Here is a 13,573-nt window from a genome sequence, read left to right as displayed (position 1 = left end):
CAGAACCAGGAAGCTTCGTGTGTTAGACTTTAAATTGTAAAATAACACAAATCAGGCCAACAGATCTGAGGCATGAAATTCTCTTCTCTTACATTCCAGGTTTTATTCAAGTGAATAAAAGATTTGAATCAATGAGAATGCGCTGTTATGTAAGCTTCAGGCTGTTGGAGTTGTGGTAGTGTTTGTACAGTCACCAGCAGAGCCCCGAGGAACATCCCACAAGGTAGAAACTCGTTTGGTTCTCCCCCACATATCAAATCCATGATTCAGCCTTGAATCGGAGTTCATGCACCTCTCTTCCTCTCCGGCTCTCATCAGCAAAACTGATCGGCCAAAACTGGAGTTTTTAAACTGGACCTTTTGGAGTTGAAATTCTTTGAAATTCCACAACGTGTGAATGGTAACGTGACAGCCCAGCATGAAGAACAACATGGATGCCCACGTTACTGGTCTGGCATGCATCTGTCCTCACCGTGACATCGGTCCACAGAGAGAACTCGAACCACCTCTGTGGTGGTGTCCAGGGCTACACCTTCCCTCCATGACAAAGACAGACTCACAAGTGAAGACACACAAGCCTCACGCTGTCACACCGCCTGTTTTCACTTCGCTTAAACAAACTTCCCCACCAATGCGTTTACTAAACCTCGTGGCTCTCATGAGCTCAGAATCCAATCTCACTCCCTCCAGCGAGCGATGGATGTAATCTAGATCTTGTTCTGTCTAATATAAACATGTTGAGGTATTTCTGGCTCAATGAGTGTCTCATGTTCAACACTTTAGACAGCAGCTGAGCTACGTGGCGTCTTAATCTGGCAGGCATCTGTTGGTGGGATTGAAAGGAAGCCAGGGGGAAGGATGGAATCGTCTGAATCAACATCCTCAGTTTCAGCTCTCGGTTCTTCGACGTACAGAAGTTGGTTTCATTCATCAGTGTGAACAGCGACTGACGGTGGGGAAACCACACCATGACGCGGCAGCGTTGACGGCCAGCCAGCGTCAGCATTGCACAGCTGGTATGTTACATTTGAATGATTTCAGTTCAACCCGGCGGAGTGGCTGCGGGACTTACTTGGCACCCTGTTAATTGCTTTAAGAGGCCGCAGGACCCTCACGGTTCTGATGGCGGTGAAGTTGATGTTGTGCAGGTCCAGCGAGTATTCAACCATCCTGGAAAACACACAGAAACACAAACTACATCAACAACAAATACACATCCTGACGCTCTTGAGCGACGTGCCATCATAGTCATGATTCGCTCCACTCCTCCATTCACGGCTGCTCCGGTTCAAAAGTGAAAACAGAAGCTCAGTCGGTGCCTGCTGTGCCTTTTGTGAGCTAATGAACGAATCAGAGTGTGAGTCATCCAGAGAAACAGGGGTCAGTGGAAGACTGCATGTCCCCAGAGGGCGTCAGCACCTACGTCCTTCTGCGTGACAACCATGCAATTAATCAGCTTCTCAGTCGGTGGTCCTACCTACACCTACGAAGAGTGATGCACCATAATTCTCCGATAACCAGCAGAATCCTGGGCCAGAACATTTGCAGCTGCTCTTGACATCAAAAACATGTATTTTTTGGGAGCCCTCATGCTCCTGCAGCTGCTGCTGTTTGCTGTACTGAAACACAAACCGTGATCTTTGCCCGGGTGGAACCACGTGGTTCACAGATACGTAAGAACCTATTTTCCCCTATTTAGAACCCCGACAAATGGGATCCATTTGGTCCAATAACATCCAAAGGGCTGCAGGCTCTGATCTTTTATACCCATTTTAGTCAACTTGAGAAGCATCACTGAGAAACCTGCCTCTGGCATGTGAGCCACTTCTCCTTACACATCCACACCAAACCCCTCCAGCGCTGGCGTCCGCCGCCAGCACGTGACTTCAGGTGTTGGGGGGTTCACTCGTGCTGGACATTGGTAGGCTTATGCACACATATTTGCACACAGCATTCCGTGAGGTATCATGAACGTTCCATGAGAATACGCAGCATTAATGCATGTACACAAGTGTCTGCATTAGCATGAAAAAACAGACATTCCATCATTTATATGGACGTAGGAAGACATCAAGGATAAATACATACCTCGACATCCCATCCGCCATGAAAGCATCAAAGTGTAGCCTGCTGGTTTGTGGGCGTGCACTAGCATGAGAGGCATGAGATTAACAACCAGCTGAGGGATGAAAGCAGGACCTTGTGAAGGAGGTGGAGAGGGTAAACATGCTCCAAGTAAAACTAGGTGTGGAATCATGGAGACACAGAGAGAAAAGAGAGGAGGCGCTTTCCCTGTTTGACCTATTTCTGACTGACTTTTTACAAGGAAAGCATAATTCGCCTGAAGAATGTCAGAAAGAGAGGCTGAGAATAGAGAAACAGAGGAAGAGGATGGATTGAAAGACAGCAAGAGAAGGGCAAAGGGATGAGAAAAGATGAGGAAAGTGTATAGCAAGGATAGATAGATCAGAAAAGAAGAGCAGTAACGTACCAGGGAGATGATTAAGTGTAATATAACGATGGCAATAAAGCGAGATTGAGAGAGGGGGAAGGAGGGAGGCCTGAGGGGTTTTATCAAGTGTTGGAGATAATTACAATGTTAGGAACAGAGAGCAGGAGAGAGAGAGCAGAGCAATGTGCATGAATATACCTGGCCGAGCAGACGAAAGCTCCCCAGGCTGTGAAGGAGGGGCGGAGGTGGTGGATGTCAGGATGTGGGGAAAAAAGTATGAGAATCTGAAGCAAGTTTCAGGTGTTTCACAGAAATATTCTCCTCCCCCTCCCTCGCTCCCTCTCTTTCTCTCTCCCTCTCTTTCCACAATAACAAGCTCATTTCAGTGAGAGGTTGAAGAGTCTACCAGATGATTGTTCAAGTGTTTAAAAACCACCAGGAAATTATTCACTTGCGACCTTTTGACCTACATTTTTGGAAGGGAGGCTTTTAAAAGAAAACTGACAGCAAAATAAGAGTGAAGCAGACAGCAACATAGAGGTTCTCCAATTCCCTGCTGCTCCTGAGGGAGCTTCACAGTCTGAAATGGAATTCTAGGAGGTTTAAAAGTTAGAAAACATGAGCAAGTTACATCAGGATGTCACTGGAGGAGCACGCGGCCACGTCGAAGCTCTGCCAGGATTCGTGGAAATATGTCAACTTCAGTTAAATGTCAAAGCTGCAGCAGAGCACACGTGTTCCTGGAGTTGATTCTCAACTTTCTCTTTCAGCAGGCACAAGTTTCAAAGTTTGCAGTGTTGCTTCCTCACGAGGTCAAAGGTGAATCTCACAGATAGAAGATCTCAGCATCAATGATCTAACCTCTTCACATCCTCCGAAGCCAGCGGGAGGTGCGTCGCATCCGACTCATTCAACCATGAAATATGAAATCCTCACTCTCCGCTCGTCAGTGCATTACCACAACCTCGGTGGTGACAAGGGGCAGCCGCTCTCATTCAGCGGCCTCGTAAATCAGAAAAAAACCAACATCCTAAAATGCACCCAGCATGAAAAGTAAGGTGGGAGTTCACAGGTTAGCTGTGACCCGGTACGCAGCCGGATCCGAGTCACCGGAGAGGTTCTGTTAGCGGCCGTGATCGAATCTGACAGGACGGGGGCACAGAGCACATCTGCTGCCAAAATAGAGGGGAAAAAGTATCTTGTATTTAGCAATGAGATGGTGTGTGTGTGTGTGTGTGTGTGTGTGTGTGTGGATTAGCAAATATGCACTTATAGCTGACGGCTAACAGCCAAGGGGAACAGACTAAACTTGGAAGTACAATCCCCTCGGTTTTAATGTTTCAGTTCTAACCACATTCTAAGACGGCTCCCTTTGGTAACCCTGCTGGCAAATGATCATGAGTGATGTACTAAAGAAGCTTGTACACAAAATGGAACAAACAAACAGGTGCACACACCAGCGCAGGAACAGCGGAGAACAAGTGTGAGGGCACTTCAGTCTTGTGTGAGGTTGGCTGACGGGAGGTTGGGTTAGGTTTCCCGAGTTTGGAAAATGAAGCTCAGCGTATTTGGACGTCATCAGAACTTCTATTTTAAAACCCCTATGTGCAGTAATCAAGGGTCAGACCTAATAAACAAACCCCCTGACAAGCAGTGCTGTTGGGGTCTTGAGATAAGAAAAGAGACTGAATCGGATGAGCAGAATGCAGGCGGGGTTTCTCCCCTGTTGTAGTTATGCTGCTTGGAGCTCAGACAACAGGGGCTTTTGTATTTTGCTATTTTTCATGTGGGAAACATAAATTTGAATGGAGGAAACTATGAGTGAGGGTGCAACACTCCCTCAAGCCCTCTCTAGGCTCCGTATACAACGCACACACACACACACACACACACACACACACACACACACACACACACACACACACACATAAATCAAATTTATCCACGACACAACCCAGCTTTTTCACCAACAGATTCACTGACAGATAACCTCAGTCACATACAAGTGCACAGTCACACACTCATACACACAGAAAAGTGCTCAGGGCAGACTCTGGGCGCTCACAAAGCCGTGTCAAATCAGAGGCCACACACACACACACTTACTTCAACATTCTCACACTCATTGACTCACACACACTCCTGAAAGACTGTAGTTACATAAGCTATGAACCCACACAAAGGCAATCAACCTCACACACACATGCCAGGCTGTGTGTGTGTGTGTGTGTGTGTGTGTGTGTGTGTGTATGTGTGTGTTGCTGAGGTAAAGCTCTCCAACCCAACAGCTTCATGAATATTTGAGAGGCGGACACCTAGATTAGCTCGGTTTCGAAGAGGCTTCGGAGGGTGAATGTGAACTCTCCTTCTAGCAATTATTAAATATCCTGCTTCCCTCTTTGGGGTTTGTCTTTGAGGTTTTTTTTTTTCTCGCGGCGCCATCTAAGCTGTTTATCCTGGCGGGAGCTAACACGCTGGGCGTGGCTGCAGCGACTGTAACAGCAGGATCAGACTGCAGGATTCCACTACGTCTCACTAGGAATTCTCATTGCCGACAGCCAGAAGTGTGATTCTAACCACTGTGGTCATGACATCATCAGTGACATGGGTCATATGGGAGGTGGGTCAAGAAATGTCAATCATGCAGCAGAGGTGCAGTATGTGATGCTGGCAGTCCTGTGTTCAGGAAAAGCAAAATAAAGACAAAATCAAGTGTTGAGCCACTGCTGTGTGTCATAAAGGGGAACATAAGACTGTGAAATATGAATATGATGGCATGTCAGGAAAATGAGCCCAATCCTCCTAGTTAAATAATGCTCTGTATGTTAGCTTAGCATCTCTGTATATAGATAAATTTACCCTAAGACACAAAGCTATGCTATGTCTGGTTTTTAACACTATTGGTCAGCGTCAGAATACTGTTGAAGGTGGACAGGATGTCAGACAAGACAGGAAACTCAGACAACAGTTTTCAGACATGCCAGTTGAGTCAGAGCGGGGGGGGGGGGCTCCATCCACAAGAGCGTTATATTCTGGTCCAAAGCAATCAGGTCCAAATGGTTCTGAACTTCTGTCGTCTGATCCGACTGTAAGAAGCAGGCTATGAAGACCTGGGGTCCGTCAGAACGTCTGTAGTGTTGAAACTGGACAGGAAACCTTTGAAAATACAGGTTTGTTGTGCATTCGTCAGGATCCAGCAGGGCAGGAATGCTTTGCTCTGGCTGACGACTTCCCTGCTTCGTCACAAGGGTGAGATTTCTGTTTTTATTGGCATTTAATGAACAACAGCGATAAACAACAAGCGAGAGAGTGACGGCAGAGGGACCAGACATTTTATAGATGGCGTTAAGTATATTACAGCCAAAAGGTTGTAAAGGCAACAGAAGAGGTTAGGGAAGAAACTATTATAGCTGTTATTCATGCAAGCTAACAGTTTGCATTGTTTTTAACTGTACTGAACACAAAAATGAGGGTTTTACAAGGAAAACCAGCGTGAAGGAGGATCCTGACGTCAGGGCTCCAAGTTCATGTACAAATATATAGTTTGTACACAGCGACTGTCTCTGAAACATATTTTTGAAACTGAAGACCATAAATAAAGAATATAAAGTTACACAGATTCGAAAACCGCATTTAAGGCATCTGTTGTTGTAGGGGCCATGTGATGTAGCAAATCATCATCCACTTTGATCTCCGAGTGCTTTGATCACTACACAGCAGGCAGATCAAAGCTCGTCTGTCATCTTCGTCATCGGTCAGCAGAGGGGGAGACATTAGAGAGAGAAATCGAGGTGACGAGATGAGGAGGGACACGAGGAGAGGAGACAAAAAAGTGTGAATGAGGAAAAGAGAGGAATCCTTTGTCCTGTAGCTTTTTAGTTTGTTCAGTTCCTCTCCTCCTACCTGTCCCAGGACCTGAGCCCTCCTGCCATCGCGAAAATTTAAATGTCAATTATGGAAATTATGACATTTAATTGCACCGTGCTGGAAAAATAAAACTATCATGCCATAATTTCTACAGGTGGGTGGCATGGCTCAGAGGTAGAGTGGCCGTCTAGTAACCAAAGGGTCGCTGGTTTGATCCCCACTTCCTGCGATGACCATATCCAAGTGTCCTTGAGCAAGACACTGAACCCCTAATTGCTCCTCATGGCGCTGCGACGGACTGGTGACCGGTCCAGCTGAGAAAGGCCCCACCCCCCTGAGACCTAAGGGATAAGCAGTATCGATCATGGATGATTGACGGATGGAATTTTCCAGGCTCAGAAGCGCACTGGTTTGCCCTCCACATTCGCAACACACTCACCGGCATTCACAGCAAACATGGACGCATTAGGTTTGTAGATATTCAGCTGCTGATCCAGGCTACAGATGCAGAAAACTGCATGAGGTCACTGAATCGCTATGACGGCCATTCCTGGGTTTGGATCCTGGCCTAATAAGTGCAAATAAACTAAAACGGCAATTACCAGAGAGCACTAAACGTCTCATTTTAAGCCAACAGTTCAGGCCAAACTCCTAATGGAGGAGGCCGCATCAATTATTAAAACAAGATTAATGGATGCGGCAGATCTTCTCTCCCAGAAGTGGTTTGCAAGTCAGGGAAGATAGAGGTGTGTGCAAGCCCCCAGATATTAGTCACAGCCCGACTCACTCTTCTCTGTCCACCTTTTTCTTTATTCCCTCATCTTGAATCTTTTTACCAACTTTTCCACCTCACAAACTCGCTTCTGTGTCTTATTTGCAGCGTAAATTCTGCCTCTCCATTCTTTCTGAATTGCTTTCCCTTTTCCCCATGTTATTTTTCCCTGAGTGTGTGTGTGTGTGTGTTCTTCCTGTGTGTATTATGTTCCATTCTCACATTCCACCAGTGTGTTGTAGTGTCAGAGCTCTAATGAGCTACTGTTACATCTCCAGCTGAGTACAGATGCTCAAGAGTGTGTGTGTGTGCGCGCACACGCGTGTGTGTGTGTGTGTGTGCCTTCATACGTGAATATCTCGTCAGGGATGAAAGCCAGCTGTCTACTTGTTGTTGCAGCAGTCACCTGTCTCTTTCTGTTTGAACTTACATGTCACATTTAAGCTCAAATATAAAGAAAATTAAATATCCCTTCATCTCTGGGTTGACGGTTCAGATACCGCCTCTCTCTCTACATGTGACTAAGTCCTCTTGAGCTGGACTCTGAACCCTGAATTGCTACTGATTGGACATCCAGGACATCACCTTGCACGCCAGCTGTCGTACACAGCCACTGGTGTCAGTTTTGACAGGAAAGTGCCATCCAGATGCTCTCTCCTGTTTGGATATGAAGTTCAGGGCCTGACTGGTAAATTGGTTGGCCGATAAATCGCATTGACGTTTCTGATTTCCGATATTAAAAGACTTGTTTAACAGCACATAAAATGTAGAAAATAATGCCTTTGGGGATTTCAAAAGGGTGTAATATAGTGTGTCCAGCAGAGAGCGCTCCAGCGCCTCCTATGTGTTTAACGTACCATTAAAACAAAAGCGTTAAAAAAAGAGCAAGGTATCTTAAGAAATTAGCCTTCTCCCTTAAATGTCCTTCCATCCATCCATCCATCCCTCCATCTTCTCCCTCTTCTCCTGTTGAGGGTGGTGGGGGTGGAGCCTATCCCAGCAGCCTTCCCCCTGGACAGGTCACCAGTCCATGGCAGGGCCAACACATAGAGACAGACAACCATTGGCTCTCCCAGCCACGCCTACGGTCAATTTAGAGTCTGGATTAACCTGGTCCCTCTTGATGTCTTTGGACTGTGGAGGAAGCTGGAGTACCAGAGAGAACCCAGCAGGAACAGGGAGAACATGGAGACTCACACAGAAAGACCCCGTGCTGCAGCCGGGGCTCCACCCACAACCTTCTTGCTGGGGGGGGGCGCCTATGATTTTACTGATAAATCCTCACTCAACGGACAACAGAACTTAGAGGCTAGAGCACTGACCAGGCTGCTTGACTGAAAGACAATAAATACTTTGACACCAAATTACTAGCATGCATGAAAATTCTAGGGAATATGAGTTAAACTACACTGAGACCTCATTAATTATCCATGAATACACACATCTGGTGAGACAGTCGATGCTCCAGCGCAACGCACTGATTCATCTGAAGAACACCCAGCGTCAAAACCTGCCCCCATTACGAACTAAATACACTCACGCATCATCTGCCAGTTAAAGTAATTACAATATGTATGCATCAAGTGTCTAGAAACACGCAAAAGCTCAGGCTCCTGTGCATCAGCACGTTTTCAGGAAAGCACAGAAAAGGAGAGGGGAACTGTTAATTTCCTTCTCTCGAAAATGTAGATCTCCTGTGGAGGAACTCAGGAGCACAATGAGATCATGCACTTATGGTGTATTTATTTAGCCTTTAATTGAAAGGGACTGCACGTATTGGTAATGGGCATCAGTGTAAGTACATCCGTAAATACGCCAGCGTGAGAAGAATCGATCATTTACATCGGTTATTACAGGAGCAAACAGTCATTAATGTTCTCCAGACGTGCTTTCCCATGTCTGCTGCTGTTATTGATCCCTGCACCATCAGGCAGGGTCGTGTCCTCGCGTGTATCTGCTTTGTTACAAATAAACGCCGGAGCGTTAACGTCCTTTAACGCAAGATGGCTTCTCTGTTTCTGAATAAACTCCCATCAACGTCCAGCGCGCCAGCATCCCACAACCTGCAGATCAAAAACTGAACAAAAAAAAAAAAAAGGTGCAGAGCAGATTTGTAAATGTCCTGATGCCTGGAGGTCAAACCTTTTATCTGACATGATAATTCTCTCCTCTGTTGTGAGAGCCAGGGATGCGTCGGTTCTGATAACGGGAGGCTTCAGTTCTATTAAATTAGAGAGGACACAGCGAAGCACAGCAGCAAGTGGAGGTCGGCGCTGGCCGGAGTGAAAGAAGCGTCCCAGAGCTCCTGCGGGGGAGCTGCGCCTTTCTGGGCCCAGTAGCATCGCAACAGGTTCCCTCCACCAAAGGTGAGTGGGATTCTTACCTTGGATCACTGAAGAAAATGGTCTTTGTCTCAAACAAAAGTTCGTGACTTTTCGTTTTAATCTAATTTTGTGAAGTAAGAGGATCATCTTGACGTGTCTGCAGTGAAGCTTCACGCCTCACGTTTCCACCCTCTGACGTCCAGGGTCCCTCAAGTTTGTGAGATACACGGCAAGTCTGTTCATTTCCTCCGGACACATCGACATCTCTGGAGGGTTTCTGCTCTGTTCTCTTTTCACACGTGTGGTATTCACAGACACCTGTGATGCCACAGTAGAAAAGAATCTCAGTGTGTGTTCGCTGCACACCTCACTGAGTCCCTGAACAAACAAACAAACAAACAAACAAACAAACAAACAACAGCGCAGTGCGTCGGTCTGAACACTTGAATCACTTCAGATCAATTATGTTCTACCATCTGCTCTCATGACCAGGAATGTTTGGCATCTCCTCATGTGAGCGAGAGACACTTAAGTGCGCATATGTTTCATAAATACATATCTGAATATAATGTACACTTTGTATAGAACAATGCGCACGGATCTGCTAATACACGTAATCATGTCCTGTGCAAACGACGCAGAACATGCAGGGAGAACAGATGGCGTTTGCAAAACCAACGGAGAACGTGGAAATATAGAAGAGACCACGGAGAGAGAGAGATAGATATAAATATCTCTATATAGATATATAAATATGTATACATCTATCTATATATATATAGACACACAACTGTCACACTCACGTCAAAAACGCTTTTACATGAGACATTTTGGAATCAAGTCCTTCAGTACTGAGAATCCTCTTCCTCTTGTCAATAAAACCAACACAGGGAACCTTGATTATCAACGCGGCAGACGTACATGCAGCATTCATAATTCCATTACATAAATACGAGCTCTTTACCAGCCACATTCTGTTTTTCCATAAAGTCGATCCTGAGCTACCCTTTGTAGCATAAATCTGATTTCTGATGATGAGTGAATATGATGCATCGATGTCTGGCAGCTGCATGAATCCCGTCTGGATCCAGTCACCCTCCCGGCCCTCGTAAGCTGCAACGCTCTGCTGTCTGACACAAAGATTGAAGATCCCGGATGATGTGAACACGTGGTATCAAAGCGGCGGCGTCCCGTCGTACTGTCAGACGTCTCCAGTGGTGACCGTCTGAAGCTTTGACAACTGGGGACGGACTTGGTCACAACTCTAACATGTCTATTGAGGGTCAGACTGCCTACCATACTGCAGCTCTCGTCTTCAGTAAAAAAGCTTGTGCAGCAACATCCATTCTCCCTGTAAATTTCACAGATGCGGCGCCGCCATTGTTGTTTTGACTCTGTCCCCCTGAATGAATGTGTTTTTGGATCCAAGGATTCTGACTGGATGACTGGAATTCCCAACCAGGGCAAACAGAACTGAATCACATTTCAGAGCTTTGAGAACTGAGACTCGGGGGCTGGTGGACTCAGGCCAACCCTGTATGTGGGAGCTCGAGTGGAAGCCTGGTGAAGAAAAGTAGAAGTACGGTGCAAAAAAAAGCTCCTACGTGCGGTGGTCCGGAGCACAGGACCTCCTGCTTTGTAGCGATGCGTTTTCATCTGCTTGCTGTTTTGTCTTGTGTGAAACCAAACTGAACCAGAGGGCAACTCTCCAGGTTCAGACAGCAAAAGAGCGGTTGGTGTGGAAATGCCCGTGGAGCCGTCCTGCACAGCGTGACGCGCAATAAACGCACGCTACTGTTGTTTAGCTGGAAGACACCGCTAATGAGCTCAAACTGCTGCTGACGCCTTTGCAGCCTGGAAAGAATCAAATCAATGATTTACATGATCATTTCCCACATGAGGCGAATCAGCACTTTTATATGGGAGTGGCATCTATGAGTAAAAAGCTCGTAGGGCAACAGCAGCATTCCTGGTGGCTGCGTTCTATCTGGGTCAGCCAGTGTTGCTGCATTACTGGGTGCTAAGCGTCCATGGTGGCACTCAAGTGACTAATTAGCTGCCACCGTGAAGGTGGCGCTGCTAAGATGGCTGCTGTGATGAGCAGCAGCCCGGGCCTGACGAGTATCCGTAACGTGTGGAAGTGAGCCTAGCTCGTATCTCTCTCATTTCATCCCCCACCCTCAACACATCGGCCTGTCTTCTTCCTTGGCTGAGAGTTGGCGACGGGTAGAGGGTGAAAAAGCAGACAGGAGAGAATGAGCAGACCTCGAGTGGGAGGGGAGAGGCCAGGTCTGCAGGCACAGATAGCCCCCCGATGGCCACCTTCAGTGACACACTCTCCCACCTGCACCACAACCCAAATGTGCCGCAGCAAATGTTGCTTAGCGATAACGAAGGTCTGAAACTGAACAGAATAGTTTAGAGCTGAGAGCTACGACCGATCCAGAAATGAGTTCTGCTGCATCCTGATTGTGCCGGTCTGAGACGCTCAGTTTGCTTTTCATCTACATGAGGTGACCCACTGGACTCGAGGTTTACATATTTTGACTGCTATGATGATTCATTTTTTCAAATAAATGAATGTCCTTCACCGCCACCAGGTTGATCTCCCTGCACGTCACAGAAAATGGAGTTTGTGTCTGCGCTGAGATTCCTGTGCTGCCAGGATGATGCTCCTGCTCGCTCACAGCTCCTTGCTGCCAACAAACACTGGACTCCAGTGTGGAAAAACCCACCAACAGCTTATCCTCCATTTTCTGATTCAACAGGTTGTCAGTGACGTCGGGAGAAGTCTCTGAGGGGCGACGGTGGAGGGGGCTACCTCCCGTTAGCCCTCCAGACTGGCGAGTCCAGATGTTGGCAGACTGAACGTTGAATCAAACTCCATTGTGGGAGGCTGCCGCAGAGGCCAAGACACCAGCACACACTGACAGTTGTGTGTAATAACTGTCACTGCCAGCTGGAGACAGAAATGCTGCACTGTAGCTTTAAGAAATATGTCCACCAATTAAGACGTTACTTGTGTAATCGTGGAATGTGGCAGCAGAAATGAGTTTTTTGGATGGATTTCATCTGATGTCTGAAATGTGTTTCAGTGCCAAGGCAGTCAGAACCATTTAAAGCTGAATTCACCAATGACTAATGTGCCTTGTTATACATGGCAACTGTCGAACTCATTAACACCCACCCCAATAAAATGCAAATGTTTGTTTGAGTCACAAAGCGCAAGAATACAATGGCGTTCAGCTGGAGTTCTGTTTGTCAGAGAGGAAAATAGGAGGGAAACACTCAGCGGGAGGCTGGCTGGCAGGGATTCCAGTCAGCGGTCTTTGGCGTGATGTTGTCTCCCACCACACACAAGCACGGTGCTGCCTCATCTACAGAGGGTTCAGGTCTGGTTCAGCACCGAGCTGTGCAGGGCCTGGTGTGGAACTCATGCCGCTCCTAATCCCCTCCTGCAGCGCTCCTACTGGTTCTGCTTGCAGCACACCAGTTCCCAGGGGTAGAATGTTATCTTGTCCACCACGCACGCTATGAGCGTTGGGGTTTTAACGCACGGAGACGAGGAGGCCGGCGGGAGGCTGAGGAAACTGCAGGCTGGGACGGGATGAAACGAACCATAAACACATTACAGGGGAGCAGAGGTACTCCCTCGAGCAAGCGCTTGAGCTGAACACGCCGTGTGTTGACCGCTGAAGTTCACGGATTATCAAAAAAACATCAACAAAAAAAAAAAAATGTTGCAGGAAAAGTGAATAAGAAAGAAATGTTCAGATTCCCTCAAGAGGAAAGGGCGGATGTGCGGGAAGGGGATGAAAGGCAGGCACCACACGGAAGACGTTCAAATGCAAATTTAGTGACAGACGGTGGAAACACACAAGCAACAGCAGAAAACCTGATGGAGCCGACCTGTCAAAACAGGCACATGTGCTTTTTTCACCTCCGACTCAAAGCACCATTTTGAATCCGAACCCACTAGAAGTCCTGCATCACGCTTCCACGCCTCGGTGGCTTGTGCCTGTCACAGTGACCTCTGACCACACCAGATGCTTTCAGGCCACCCTTCACCCCCATGGGACGGGAACAGTTTATTTGAAGAAATTCTCAGTCTCACTAAAGAGTAAAACAGGCGCTTCAGAATGAAACCGGAGCAGTGGG

General features: G+C 47.1%; 1 protein-coding gene across 1 annotated transcript in view; it reads right to left on the bottom strand.

Moving 5' to 3' along the window:
- LOC147258006 (voltage-dependent T-type calcium channel subunit alpha-1I-like) overlaps positions 1-13,573 on the bottom strand; it is a 117,970-nt gene that overhangs the window by 99,559 nt on the left and 4,838 nt on the right. Inside the window, exon 3 of the mRNA XM_086212310.1 lies at positions 1,073-1,170. Within this exon, the coding sequence (XP_086068436.1) occupies positions 1,073-1,170 (98 nt within the window). The remainder of the gene's footprint in view (positions 1-1,072; positions 1,171-13,573) is intronic.

Source organism: Aulostomus chinensis, chromosome 8 (assembly GCF_037954235.1).
Source record: "Aulostomus chinensis isolate RoL2024-O1b breed Wild chromosome 8, RoL_Achi_v1.0, whole genome shotgun sequence".
In the NCBI taxonomy this organism is placed as follows: Eukaryota; Metazoa; Chordata; class Actinopteri; order Syngnathiformes; family Aulostomidae; genus Aulostomus; species Aulostomus chinensis.
This window is presented reverse-complemented; position numbering and strand designations above follow the sequence as displayed.